At 39.5% G+C, this 15,917-nt stretch overlaps 1 protein-coding gene across 1 annotated transcript in view; it reads left to right on the forward strand.

Annotated features, from left to right (window-relative positions):
* The window catches only part of LOC150077904 (BRISC complex subunit abraxas 2-like), a 67,078-nt gene that overhangs the window by 39,522 nt on the left and 11,639 nt on the right, over window positions 1-15,917 (forward strand). Inside the window, exons 2-3 of the mRNA XM_090384401.1 lie at window positions 2,284-2,374; window positions 6,703-6,806. Coding sequence (XP_090240527.1) covers window positions 2,284-2,374; window positions 6,703-6,806 — 195 coding nt within the window. The remainder of the gene's footprint in view (window positions 1-2,283; window positions 2,375-6,702; window positions 6,807-15,917) is intronic.

Below are 15,917 nucleotides of genomic sequence, written 5' to 3' on the forward strand. Positions count from 1 at the left end.
GGATCTAGAAAAGTTGAGCAGATGGGTTGAGAGGTGGCAAATGAAGTTTAACATTGATAAATGTAAAGTCTTACATATGGAAGCAGTAATCCCAGAGTAACGTATAAACTCTGTGGTACCGCACTGACAGTGATAGAGAATGAAAAGGACCTGCAGGTAATTGTGCAGGCAGATATAAAGTTTTCTGAGCAGTGCAGACGGTCTGCAAGAGTAGCTCATGGCGGCTTGTTAATGATATACAGGAATTTTTCTAGCAGGGATAAGGAGGTGATTATCCCCTTGTATAAGGCAATGGTCAAGCCACACCTTGAGTACTGTATACAGGTCTGGAGACCTCATTTTAAGAAGGATGTAGAGCTGTTGGAATGAGTACAGAGAAGGGCAACAAGATTAGTGAATGGAACAAAGGGTTGCTCTTACAAAGAAAGGCTTAAGTTTTGCAATTTACTGTGTCTGGAGACTAGGCACCTGTGAGGTTATCTGATTGAGGTGTATAAAGCCTTGAATAGTTTGCTCATGCTCAATGCTGATGGGATTCTTCTCTTGCTCAAAATAATCAACTGAGAGGGCATAAACTGAAATTGTGAAAGACAGTGGTAGGATAGATGTGCAGAAGTTTGCCTTTAGCCAGTGGGTGGTTGATTGCTGGAACAAACTTCCATCTGTCATCATAGAAGTTGATAGTTTAAATAGATTCAAGGCAGAACTTGACAAACATTTGGAGTGAGTGGATGGGTGAAATAAGGGTTTTCTTTTTTTTTTTTTTGGCTAATGCTATATAAGCTTGCTTTCTTGTAGCATGTGTCTTTTGTTAATGCTAATAAGATTCACATGTTTTAAGAGGAAATTTTTGGGGAAAAAATATTTTATTGCATATAATTGAAAAAATTCAAAAGCACTTACTAAACAAAATGTTCAGAGTAGAACAAAACTTTTACTCATGGTAGAACTCCAAAAAATCATCAGTACTGATGTTTCGGTCTTTCTTTATAGAGTGCATCAACTTTAGTTAAGCTGACATGTTGTGCCATGTAACTTTGAATGCATATGTTGCTTTTATCCTCAGTTTGTAGATAATGCCTTCTTAGCCTATGGCTGCCAGGGTGGCTCAGGAGGAGCGATAAACAATTAATAATAGCAATAATTATCAAGGATATTGCTGGTTCCACATTTTGCAAAAGACTTGGCAAGTGTGACATGCTTCATTAATTCCCACAGATTTTGTATCCATTCACACACCTGTGAATTGGTCTCTTCATTCAACCTGGAAACCATGGTTTGGTGCCTCCGTCCATTTTGCCTCCTTTCAAGTATTCATGTGTGAGTAGTGCACCAAATGGATGGTGGTACCAAACTAACTGGAATTACAGCTAACTTCATGTTGAATCATTCAGTACTTATCTTTTTTGTTGCCTCCATTATGGATGATCTGAAGTGTTCACTAAAAGAGCTAGCTTTTTCAGAAGGCTACCTGATGTTTTGACCATATTCTTTTTAGCCATGGCCAGGGATAAAAATGTACAGTGTGTGCACTTAGTATTTCTTTAGACAATAAGATGCAAAAGAGTTTAGATAAATTTAAGTTAAGGAAGGAGGATAGATGCAGGATAGTTGCAGGATAGATGTGCAGAAGTTTACCTTCAGCCAGTGGGTGGTTGATTGTTGGAACAGGCTTCCATCTGTTGTGGAAGTGGATGGTTTGAATAAATTCAAGGAAGAACTAGACAAATTCTTGGAGGGTATGGATGGGAGAAGTGTTTTTTTTTTTTTTTTTTTTTTGCAGATGCTATATAAACTTGCTTTCTTGCATCATTTGCCGCTACTGCTATTGTCCAGGAGAAAAGGTGTCTTATGGTCTAGGAAATGCTGTTCATCAGAGTCAAAGCCAGCCTACATATAATTGTAATAATTCACATTACACATGATTTGGTAGATAGAGAGGAGAGAACAATAGATACTCCGATAGACTTTCACTTTAATCTTCAATGTAACATTCTTTATCTGTATATGTGGGCAAACAGAAGATGACTATACTATTGAATAAACTTAAGCAAATTTAGTATTACAAATTTGTTGATAAAAAAAAAAAAAACATATTTGCTTTTGATAAAAGCAAATTATAGCTATGGTGGACCATAGAAACCATAGTAACTTTCACTGTTCACATTGTGAACAGTGAAAGTTACTTTAATTCATTCTTATTCTTGGGTTTACGTGCAGTTAATTTATATAAAAAAGTGAAATACTTTGAATTTATGAAACATATTTTTGTTTGGTATTTAGGAGGGTTTTCTTCTCGGGGAAGTGGTTAGCCGTATCACAGATACCATAAGTGACACACAGATTGCTGGAGAGAAAGAAGAAACATGTCTCAGTAAGTTTTATTATATTACCACAACTTGACTTAAATTCTGAATTATTTTTAAATTTAAATAAAATTTAGATTTTCATGTATAAAAAAAAGATCATCTGATAAAACCTTTCTTTAGGCTACGAAATACAGTCATGTTAGTATTTTTGTTTCCCCAATATATTCCACTCTTGTAGCCTGGATCTGAGTAGCTCATTTAGCTTCTTAATAAAATATGTAATGAGGTTCATTTGATCCAGTTAATTGAAATTCTGGGATTATATTCATATTTTCTTAATATTGATTTACTTACAGTTAAATCTTCCATGGACATTGTTAGCCACTCAAAAGATCATCCCTGTGCCCCAATAGTGAGGCACAGGGATGACCTTTTTTTTTAAATCTCCTCTCCCCTCATTTAAAAAAATTTCAGAAATAAGTGTGGCAAGTGATTTTTCCAAAACTCTTCTTGATCGTTCTGGCCAGATTGGAAATATTGTATTATTTGAAATAAATATAAAATGTAATAAATTAAAATCAGTGAAAATGTACAAGGTTCAATTTTTCATAGTGATGCTCATGGATTTAGTTGCCTGGCACTATTAGCATTAGTAGAGGCATATGATGCAAGAAAGCAAGCTTATGCAGCATCAGCCAAAAAAAAAAAGAAAAACCCACTTCCACTTCACCCCTCCGTTCGTTCAAAATACCTGTCCAGCTGAGCCTTAAATTTATTTAGGCTATCAACTTCCACGACAAGGGATGGAAGTCTGTTCTACCAACCAACTACCTACTGGCTAAAGGAAAATTTCCGCACATCTATGCTACATATGTCTTTCCTCAATTTGAATTTATGCCCTCTCAGGTGATTATTCTGAGCCAGAGGAAGAATCCCATGAGCATTGAGCATGCTCAAACCATTCAAGCCTTTATACACCTCTATCAGATCATCTCGCAGGTGTAGCCGACCGGGCTAGCCGAGTGGGTAAAGTACCTGTCCGGCAACCCAAAGGTCGCGGGTTCGATTCCCGCCTTGGGCTTGGATCAAAGTACTGCAAAAACCTTGGGAGGTGCAATATGGCCACAGAAGCCGATGCACCAACAACTACCAAATCAAAAAAAAATCAAACCTCGCAGGTGCCTGGTCTTCAGCCACTGTAATTTGCAAAACTTAAGCCTTTCTTCATAAGAGTACCCCTTTGTTCCATTCACTAATCTTGTTGCCCTTCACTGTACTCGTTCCAGCAGCTCTACATCCTTCTTGAAATGAGACCTCCAGACCTGTATACAGTACTCAAGGTGTGGCCCAACCATTGCCTTATACAAGGGAATAATCACCTCCTAGAAAAATTCCTGTATATCATTGACAAGACACCATGAGCTACTCTTGCAGCCCGTCTGCACTGCTCAGAGAACTTCATATCTGCCTGCACAATTACCCCCAGGTCCTTTTCATTCTCTACCACTGTCAGTGTAGTACCACAGAGTTGATACGTTGCTCTGGGGTTGCTGTTTCCCATATGTAGTACTTTACATTTGTCAATGTTAAACTTCATTTGCCACCTCTCAGCCCATCTGCTCAACCTTTCCAGATCCTGTTGCAGCAGCATAGTGTCAGTAGCGTCCTTGGCAACCCTGCCAACCTTTGTATTATCTGCAAACTTGGACATTAAGCTTGATATACCATCATCAATATCATTTATAAATACAGAAAACAATAATGGACCCAACACTGAACCCTGAGGGACTCCACTAATAACATTAGTCCACGATGAGCAGTGTCCATTGATTACCACTCTCTGTCTTCTCCATTTCCATGCATCCGGTCAGTAAGATACCACCTTTTATCAGAAGAAAAAAATTTGGGTTTCATGGCAGAGTTTTATGATATAATAGAAAGCACAATATGAACAGATGTGTTGGATATAGCTGTGTGAACCACTATTACCGTTAATAAATAGTCCACCATTAGCCATGCTATCCAGTATTGCGGTCACATTAGTTATGTAATAGTTGCATATCAATGGATAAAATAGACTTCATTATATCAGGGAGGTGACTGGCATAGTGCCAGTGATTGCCATAGAATCAAATTCAAGTTATTGTTATTAACAGCATCTGAGTCTCACTCACTCACTCACTCACACACACACACACACACACACACACACACACACACACACACACACACACACACACACACACACACACACACACACACACACACACATCCAGATGTGTTCATGGGCCAATTTGCATTTTGTGCAGGATGTAAAATCCAGAATAACTCACAAGGAAAATCCACTTCCTTCCTCCTCCTTGAAGATTAGCTAACTAGTTTTGATTTCGGAGGAAACCCCTGGGGCCATTAGACACAAAACACTTTACAGTTTTCACTGAAGAGGACTTTAGACATTCCGCCAGTCATCAACGAGAATCAGTCAGAACAAATTCGAAAGGTTGAGGTGAATACAAAAACTTTTATTCCTCTTCATGTTATGCAAAACATAATGTATATATGACAATTCAAGCTGCCTTTTATGCTGAAATATAGAAGAACCATCAGTAATTTCCAGTATCACCTTGGTCAATCCAGTGATTCTCTTGACAGCAGTACAGCACCATGGCAATTTTCTTAAAATTTGCAATGTGGAATGCAGTCTCTTAATTTCAGTGCTAGACAAGTTTCACAGCCTGGATGACGTTGATCAATTCTGGTTTTAGCTACAGCATAAATATTTTTGTTTTATACAGGTACACTGATGAGCCAAAAGATTATGATCAGTGAGTCATTATGCAAATCGAAGCAGCTGCAGGTGAACTATGGTGGGTGCATGGGTCGGGACATGGTATAAAAAATACCCGATACTGAGCTCCATTAATCAGTGTTACTCTTGTTCTTCAGATGAGAAAGGCAGCGGACTTAAGCAAGTTTGACAAAGGCCAAATTGTAATGGCCAGATGACTGGGTCATACCATATCCAAAACGGCACGGCTGGTGGGATGCTCACAGTCAGCTGTGGTTAGTACTTACCAAAAGTGGTCCGAAGAGGGGGAACCCACAAACCACCAGCTATGTGTTGGACAACCACGGCTCGTCGATGCTCAAGGTAAGCGAAGGCTCTCCAGGATGGTACATGGCAACAGAAGGGCGACTGTGGTGCAACTTGCCAGTAATTGGAATGCTGGTGACAGGAGTAATGTATCACAACACACAGTACATAGAACCCTGCTGAAAATGGGACTGTGTAGCCACAGGCCACTCCGAGTGCCCATGCTAATCACGGTTCACCGGCAACAGCGCCTATGATGGGCACGCGAGCATCGAAACTGGACCTTGAGTGATTGGAAGAAGATCGTCTGGTCCGATGAATCACATTTCTTGTTGTACCACGTGGACGGCCAGGTACATGTGTGTGTCATTTACCTGGAGAAGTGATGGTGCCTGGATGCACTGTGGGATGAAAGCAAGCCTGTGGCAGTGGTGTCATGCTTTGGGCGATGTTCTGCTGGGATACTCTGGGTCCAGTCATCCATGTGCTAGGCACTTTGACATTTACCACCTACCTAAACATCATTGCTGACCACGAACACCCTTTTATGGCAATGGTCTTCCCCTCTGGCGGTGGCATCTTTCAGCAGAATAATGCGTCATGCGACACCACCCCGATTGTTCAAGACTGGTTCTCAGAACATGAGGAAGACTTGCAGGTATTGCCCTGGCCTCCAAATTCCACAGACATCAATCCCATTGAGCATCTGTGGTTTGTGTTGGAACAGCAACTCCGATCTGCGGCGTCTCAACCACGAACCTTACAAGAGTTAAAGGATCTGCTGGTTACATGTTGGCACTAGATACCACAAGACACATTTAGAAATCTTGTAGCATCCATGCCTTGCCAGGTACGAGCTGTTTTGGCTGCACGTGGAGGACCAACATCATATTAGTTAGGTGGTCTTAATGTTTTGGTTCATCGGTGTATATGTATAGATTTCTCAGAAATTAAAAAAAAAAATAGAATGCATTTTACCTATTTTACAAAAATTTTTACAAGTCATACAGAGATTCCTACAATCAGATGGTCAGCTCCTTCTTTCCATTAAAGGAACAACAAAAAAAGTGTCTGCTGTTATGCTTGTTGAAGTCATGTAATTACTCTATAGAAAATTCAATCACATTAGAAATCTGTTTGCAATGTTAAAATTAGAATATTTTTAATTAACATTCACTTTGACTATAATCAGGTATAACCAAGGCTGTTAATTGCATATTACTATGCTCATTAAATGTAAGATATGATTTTTTTTAGCTTTTTTTCTTATCCAGTTACTTATTTTTTGTCACGTTTCAGATATCTATACCATTGTGCCTTGTGGATGTCCATTCTCCTTTTATGATAATAAAGGTAATCTTCTGCAAGATAATATGGATTGTTTTCTAGATGGTAGGCAGAAGGTATGTGTTCAAAATGATGTTAATAGTTATTAGCTGTTAATATATGAAAATAATTCAAAAAGTAAAGGCAGTTTAATATTAAATTTGATAACATGCTCATCAAAGATTTTACCAACAGCAAATTCTAAGTGGGAAGCATTCATGGAATTAATCGTGGAAGCGACTAAACGTTTTATAACTATTAAGAAATATTGTTCAAGGTTTAGGCCTAAATGGTTGTCAGATGAACTAATGAGACTCATGGCAGAGAAGAAAAATGCATGGGATGCATATAAATTATCAGACGACACAGAAGCCTATGCCAAATATAAGCTAGTCTGTAATCAAGTTACAAAGGAGGTTAGGCAGGCAAAGGCAGATTATGAGAAATCTTTGGCAAAGGATGCTAAGAAAAACAGCAAGAATTTCTATACTTATATAAACTCTAAAAGGAAGGGGATGAATCAGATTGGTTCACTTGATATTGGTGGTTCGACTGTTGTGATCCTGCTCAGATAGCAAACAAAATGAATGAGTATTTTGCGTCTACATTCACACATGAGGAGTTATTAAGGATTGAAAATGCCAGAAGGTTATCAAATTGTAGTAGGGTGCTTAATGATTTTGTAATAACTGAGTCAAAGTGGAGGAGAAATTGTTGAAGTTAAACATAAGAAAGGCATCTGGGTTGGATAGGATCTATCCAGTTATATTAAAGGAGGTGGCAAAGAAACTAAGCAAACCCTTAGCCATAATTATGAGAGCATCCTTGGACTCAGGAGAGGTCCCCACGGACTGGAGATGTGCAAATATCCCCAATTAACAAAGGGGGATCGAAGGGTGACACGAGTAATTATAGACCAGTTAGTTTAACTTCTGTGCCGGGTAAAATAATGGAGTAACTGGTTAAAGATGCATTGCAGGATCATCTAGACAAGACTGCAGCAATAATTCAGACACAGCATGGGTTTGTAAGGGAAAGTCTTGTCTGACAAATTTGATAGGATATTATGATGTGGTTACAAAGGAACTGGATGCAAAAACTAATTTTGATATCATATACCTGGATTTCAGGAAAGCTTTTGACACTGTTGCGCATGGAAGACTACTGTACAAATTGGAGCAGAATGGTATTAAGGTTAAGTTGCTACAATGGATAAAAGGATGGTTGTGTGGGAGAAGACAGAGGGTGGTAATCAATGAGCGCTGCTCTTCATGGACTAATGTTATTAGTGGAGTCCCACAGGGTTCAGTGTTGGGTCCACTGTTGTTTTGTATATTTATCAATGATATTGATGAAAGTATATCAGACTTAGTGTCAAAGTTTGCAGATGATACAAAAGTTGGGAGGGTTGTTAATGGCAGTATGCTACTGCAATGGGATCTAGAAAATTTGGGAAGATGTGCTGAGAAGTGGCAACTGAAGTTTAACATTGACAAATGCAAAGTGCTGCATAGATACTACACTCAGGGTGGTAGAAAATGAAAAAAAAGACCTGGGAGTAATTGTTCAGTTAGATATGAAGTTTTCTAAGCAATTCAGACAGACTGCCAGAGAAGGTCATGGGGTTTTGTCAATGATATACAGGAATTTTGCTAGCAGGGAAAAGGAGGTGACTGTCCCTCTGTCTAAGTCAATGGTTAGGCCACTCTTTGAGTACTACATACATGTCTGGCAGCCTCATTATAGGAAGGATGTAGATTTGCTTGAACGTGTACAGAGAAGGGCAACAAGATTAGTGAGGGGAATGAAGGGATCCTCTTACCAAGAGAGGCTTATGTTCTGCAAATTGCAGAAGCTGCAGACTAGGCACCTGCGAGGTGATCTGATTGAGGTGTATAAGGCATTCAATGGGTTGAGTACGTTGAATTCTGATGGGATTCTTCCACTTGTTTACGATTACGAAACTAAGGGGACATAAATTCAAATTGAGGAAAGACAGCTGTAGAATAGATGTGTGGAAATTTGTCTTTAGCCAGTGGGTGGTTAATTGCTGGAACAAACTTCCATCTGTCTTTGTGGAAGTTGATAAGTTAAAGAAATTTAAGGAGGAAATGGACAGACATTTAGAGGGAATGGTTGTGTGAATTTTTTTTTTTTTTTTTGGCTGATGCTACATAAGCTCATACGTTTGCTTTCTGGCATCACCTGCCACGATTACTCTACTACTATTAACATCAAATGCACAACATACTGGGACAATTTTAAGTACTATGTTGGTTACAGTATGCTCAGTGTCTTCTGTCCAACTGGAATATGGTACAGTTATAGAGGCCACATCTAAAAGAGGATATTGAGGTTTTTGAAAGATCCAAAAGATGGTAAATGCACTTAATCATATTAGATAAATGCAACCCCATGTGACTTTGAGTAGGTGAGCTACAGAGCTTAGTAACTAGGTATAGTCATGGTAATGAGGGGCCAATCGGGCTAGCCAGGTGGGTAAAGTGCCTGCCTGGCAACCCAAAGGTCGCGGGTTCGAATCTCGCTTCGGGCTTGGATCAAAGTACTGCAAAAACCTTGGGAGGTGCGCTATGGCCACAGAAGCCGATTGCGCCAACAACTACCAAAAAAAAAAAAAGGTAATGAGGTTGAATAGTGCAAAACTCACCATTATTATAATTGTGTTAAATATTCAACTTTGCAAGAAGTAATCTTACTAATTTGAATTTAGATTACTGTAAATATAAATTCATGCCTATTTGTACTCTATTTATTTTAATACAAACCTATAGACATATAAGGTAGTGAAAATGTATCATGTCTCTATGAAGTAAATTAACCAAAGTTATTATAGTTCATCCTTTCATTACATCTCATGTTGTGAATGCCTTCGCAACGAGTTGCCTATTCGGTTATACTTTGAATAATTAATGCTTGCATCCTTTGTCAAAGAATGCAAAGAGTTCTTTACTTATGTAAACTCTAGAGGGAATGGGATGAATCAGATTGGGCCACTTAACATAGAAGGTTCGACTATAGATGATCCTGCTCAAGTAGCTGATAAACTGAATGAGTATTTTGCACCTAAATTCAAACATGAGGAGTTATTCAAGGAGGGGAATGCCAGAAGTTTATCAAACTCTTAACAGGGAGCTAAGTGATTTTGTAATAACTGAGAGCAAAGTGGAGGAGAAATTGTTGAAATTAAACATAAAAAAGGCACCTGGAACAGATGGAATCTATCCAGTTATAATGAAGCTGGCAGCAAGGGAAGTAAGCAAACCCTTAGCCATAATTATGAAAGCATTCTTAGAGTCAGGGGAGATCCCCATGGACTGGAGATGTGCAGATGTATCCCCAATTCACGAAGGGGGTTAAAAAGGTGACACAAATAATTATAGACTTGTTAGTTTAACTTCTGTTCCGGGGAAAATAATGGAGTTACTGGTTAAAGAGGTGATACAGGATCACCTAGACAAGACAGCAGTAATAGTTCGGACACAGCGCTGGTTTGTTAAGGGGAAGTCTTGTCTGACCAATTTGATTGGATATTACGATGTGCTCACAAAGGAACTGGATGCAAAAAATAATTTTGATATCATATACTTGGATTTTAGGAAAGCTTTTGATACTGTTGCACATGGAAGACTGCTGTACAAATTGGAGCAGTATGGCATTAAGGGCAAGTTACTGCAATGGATAAAGGGATGGTTGAGTGGAAGACAGCAGAGAGTGGTAATAAATAGACACTGCTCTACGTGGACTAATGTTATTAGCGGAGTCCCCCAGGGTTCGGTGCTGGGCCCATTGTTGTTTTGTGTATTTATCAATGATATTGATGAAGGTGTATTAGGCTTAATGTCTAAGTTTGCAGATGACACAAAGGTTGGCAGGGTTCTTAATGACAGTAAAGACAGTATGCTACTGCAACAGGATCTCGAAAAGTTAGGCAGATCGGCTGAGAAGTGGCAACTGAAGTTTAACATTGTCAAATGCAAAGTACTCCATGTGGGCAGCAGTAACCCAAGAGAAACATACCAACTGTGTGGTACTACACTCAGGGAGGTGGAGAATGAAAAAGACCTGCGGGTAATTGTGCACTCAAATATGAAGTTCTCTGAGCAGTGCAGATGGGCTGCCAGAGCAGGTCATGGAGTTTTGTCAATGATATATAGGAATTTTACTAGCAGAGACAAGGAGGTGATTATCCCTTTGTATAAGGCAATGGTCAGGCCACACCTTAAGTACTGTATACAGGTGTGGAGGCCTTATTTTAGGAAGAATGTAGAGTTGCTAGAACAAGTACAGAGAAGGGCAACACGATTGGTGAGAGGAACAAAGGAGTGTGCTTATGAAGAAAGGCTTAATTTCTGCAAGTTGCAGCGTCTGGAGATTAGGCACCTGCGAGGTGATCTGATCGAGGTGTATAAGGCCTTGAGTGGTTTGAGCAGACTGAATTCTGATATGATACTTCTCTTTGCTCAGATTAAGAACCTGAGTGGGGCATAGATTCAAATTGAGGAAAGACAGTTGTAGAATAGATGTGCAGAAGTTTGCTTTTAGCCAGTGGGTAATTGATTGCGAGAACAGACTTCCATCTGTTGTTTTAGAAGTTCATAGCTTAAATAAATTTAAAGTTGAACTAGACAAACATTTGGAGTGACCGGATGGGTGAAGTGGGAAGGGTTTTTTTTTTCGCTGATGCTAGCATTAGCATTAGCATTAGTAGAGGCATATGATGCAAGAAAGCAAGCTTATTCAGCATCAGCCAAAAAAAAAAAAAAAAAAAAACCCTCTCCCATTTCACCCCTCCGTTCGTTCGAAATTCCTGTCCAGTTGAGCTTTAAATTTGTTTAGGCTATCAACTTCAACAACAAGTGATGGAAGTCGGTTCCACCAACCAACCACCCGCTGGCCAAAGGCAAATTTCCGCACATTTATCCGACATCCGTCCTTCCTCAATTTGAATTTATGCCCTCTGAGGTGATTATTCTGAGAAAGAGGAAGAATTCCATTGGCATTGAGCATGCTCAAACCATTCAAAGCCTTATACACCTCTATCAGATCACCTCGCCGATGCCTAGTCTCCAGACTCTGTAATTTGCAAAACTTAAGCCTTTCTTCGTAAGAGCAACCCTTTGTTCCATTTACTAATCTTGTTGCCCTTCTCTGTATCCGTTCCAGCAGCTCTACATCCTTCTTGAAATGAGGCCTCCAGACCCGTATACAGTACTCAAGATGTGGCCTAACCATTGCCTTATACAAGGGAATAATCACCTCCTTATCCCTGCTAGAAAAATTCCTGTATATCATTGACAAGACACCATGAGCTACTCTTGCAGCTCGTCTGCACTGCTCAGAGAACTTCATATCTGCCTGCACAATTACCCCCAGGTCCTTTTCATTCTCCACCACTGTCAGTGTAGTACCGCAGAGTTGATACATTGCTCTGGGGTTACTGTTATCCATATGTAGTACTTTACATTTGTCAATGTTAAACTTCATTTGCCACCTCTCAGCCCATCTGTTCAACCTTTCCAGATCCTGTTGCAGCAGCATAGCGTCAGTATTGTCCTTAACGACCCTGCCAACCGTTGTATCATCTGCAAACTTAGACATTAAACTTGATATCCCATCATCAATATCATTCATAAACACCGAAAACAACAATGGACCCAACACTGAACCTTGAGGAACTCCACTAATAACATTAGTCCACGTTGAGCAGTGTCCATTGATTACCACTCTCTGTCTTCTGCCACTCAGCCATCCCCTTATCCATAGCAGCAATTTGCCTCCAATGCCACACTGCTCCAATTTGTGCAGCAGTCTTCCATGTGCAACAGTATCAAAAGCCTTTCTAAGATCCAAATATATAATATCAAAGTTATTCCCTGCATCCAGTTCTTTTGTGACTACATCATAGTATCCAATCAAATTGGTCAGGCAAGACCTGCCCTTAACAAAACCATGCTGCGTCTGAGCTATAACTGAATTCTTGTCTAGATGATCCTGCAGTGCTTCTTTAACCAGTGCCTCCATTAATTTACCTGGAACAGAAGTTAAACTAACAGGTCTATAATTACTTGTGTCAGCCTTTGATCCTCCTTTGTGAATTGGGGTTACATTTGCACATCTCCAGTCTATGGGTACCTCCCCTGAGTCCAAAGAAGCTCTCATAATTATGGCTAGGGGTTTGCATACTTCCTTTGCTGCCTCCTTTAATATAACTGGATAGATCCCATCCACCCCAGGTGCCTTTTTTATGTTTATCCTCAACAATCTCTCCTCCACTTTCCTCTCAGTTATTACAAAATCATCCAGCTCACTGTCAATGTTTACGTTACCTACATCATTCTCCTTCCTGAATAACTCCTCATGCGTGAATGTAGATGCAAAATACTCGTTGAGATTGTTAGCCACCTGAGCAGGATCCTCAACTGTTGAACCATCAATATCCAGTGGACCAATCTGATTCATCCCTTTCCTTCTCGAGTTCAAGTATGTAAAGAACTCCTTTCTGTTTTTCTTTGCATCCTTTGCCAAGGATTTTTCGTAGTCTGCCTTTGCCTGCCTAATCTCCTTTGTGACTTGGTTACAGACCAACTTATATCTATCATAGGCTTCCATGTCACCCATTAATTTGTATGTATCCCATGCATTTTTCTTCTCTGCCACATGTCTCATTAGTCCATCTGACAACCATTTAGGCCTAAACCTTGAACAATATTTCTTAGTTGGTATGTAAAGCCTGGTAGCCACCAAGATTAGTTCCTTGAATGCTTCCCATTTTGAGTTTGCTGTTGGTAACATCATCAGTTGGTCCCACTGTATAGAATTTAATTACTGTCTCAGACCATCATAGTCGCCTTTACGAAAACAAAAACCCTTCCCTTTACCTCTGATGGTAGTTACCTCCTTGAGTAAATCCCACTTCAACACACTGTGATCACTGCCACCTAGTGGTTCATTTATCTGCAGGTTCTTAATGCATGAAGAATCACTACTGATAATCAGATCAAGAGTATTGCTCCCTCTTGTTGCCTCACGAACATGCTGATGTAGAAAACAATCATCCAATAAATCCACAAAAGCCTTGCTAGTGTGCGAGTGACCAACCCACAAATTCCAGTCAATATCTGGGAAATTAAAATCCCCCATTATAAGACTCTCTGATTTACTGGCCCACTCTATTTCCCTGTACAATATATTATTATACTCATCAGAGTCATTAGGCCTATAGCACACTCCTACTCTCAATTTTGATTTCCCTATGTTTATGTCACACCAAACTGACTCGACACTGCCCTGTCCATCGATGTCAACTGGCTTCACTTCCTTTGACTTTATGTGTTTCTTAATTAATAGCATAACCCCTCCTCCCCTCCTGTCCTGTCTATCCTTTCTATATACATTGTATTCCCCAAATTCCAGTTCCGCATTACTTATATCTGTGTGACACCACATCTCTGATATCCCAACAATATCTGCCTTTGATGTTTTGAGCAATACCTCAAATTCATCAAATTTATTTACCAAACTCCTAGCATTGGTGTACACGCAGGTATACATGCACCTGTTTCTATTCTTAGCTACCCTAACACAACCCATGTGTTTACTTGTAACGCAATGACTACCAGCAGTCTCTGAAATATCCTGCATCTTGTTTTTCAGACTTCTGCTCATTTGAATAGAAGCAGTGCAAGAATCACTTCCACCTCTGCCAGTGGCTACTGTTAATCTATTAGTCCTTGTATCCCCCCCAACTAGAAGTTTTCCGACCCACCTAACACTGCCTCGACAGCATCAGCAAAAATTCTTGCACCCTTTCTATTTAAGTGTATCCCATCCCTGTAGAAGCAATCTCTCCTGTTAACAAGTACAGTCCAGGCTGAAAAAAATTCTACCCCTTGAGCCTTGCACAATCATGCTGTATAAGCTTGCCTTCTTGCATCATGTGCCTCAACTAATGCTAATGCTAATAGAGAAAACTATTGTTACTTATTTCCAGTGGATACCCCCCAGATGGCAATTTCAAGGCTATTGAGCCCTTCATCAGTGGATGGGTACGTAGGTACCCTGATGGTATAACAGCTGAAACCCAGTTTTGAAATTAAGTCCACAATATGAGAGATGTCATATGGTGTTTAGTAGTTTAATACTTAATAAAGATTCAGGGCAAAAGCCTCAGACTTCAGGAAAATTTAGAGACAAAAGTTAGTGCAAATGCATCATGTCTATATGTAGTAAATTAACTGGTTATTATAGTGGCATTTCATTACATCTCATATTATTATGAATGCATTCACAACAAGCTGCCTCTTTGGTTATAGTTTGAAGAAGTAATGCTTCCCCAATTATATGAAGACCATTGTTACTTATTCTCAGTGGATACCACCACCCAGATGTCCAATTCAGAGTGTAAAGTCTGTACCCCGCCATATGCAAGAGATACATTCCACAACTTCTTACATAAGTCGAGTTTTGTGTAACTCGGGAATGACTAATAAAATATTGCTACTATATCCCTGATATGCCAAAATTACAGAAACCACATAATATCCTCAGAAGAATGAAGAACAATAGTTATATTCTATAGGAAATAAAAACTATCTGGGGACAGCGGTGAAGTAGTACCGCTTTCACTTATTCTCTTAGGCGGCACGATGTTAACGGTCAAAATGAAATTTTCTTTAAAGAACTTCACAGGGTTAAGTTACAAGAGATGCTGTCACACCTTACGACTTGTGAATGAAGCACGCACTACACGATGATAGTTTGACGCAAAGTCAATGAAAATGGTTGGACAATGTGAATTTCAACTTCACTACAATAACCTGATGTGTAACAAATATTACATACAAAATGCAAACAAAAGCTTCCACTTTGCTCTGAAACAAAACTGAACTGACTGTACAATCTAGAAAGAAAGGAAGGAAAGGATGTAGAGATGAAGGGCTAGAGTGTAATTCTCCTAAGAAATAGCTGATGGGACACATTCCATGTGGCTCGAATGTTGTGAGGGGTTTCTCTGAAGTGCTTAGATGTAGTTCACCTGTCTCAAACACGTCGAATATTTCTTCAGAATTTTTAAAGCAGAAAATGAAATGTTAACTCTAGTTATTTACCTGGATTCTAGTTATGCTGCAGGTTATTATCCAACATGGTTTTTATGGGAATAAAAATAA

This window comes from Mastigoproctus giganteus, chromosome 11, assembly GCF_048544385.1.
Source record: "Mastigoproctus giganteus isolate SK-2022 chromosome 11, ASM4854438v1, whole genome shotgun sequence".
In the NCBI taxonomy this organism is placed as follows: Eukaryota; Metazoa; Arthropoda; class Arachnida; order Uropygi; family Thelyphonidae; genus Mastigoproctus; species Mastigoproctus giganteus.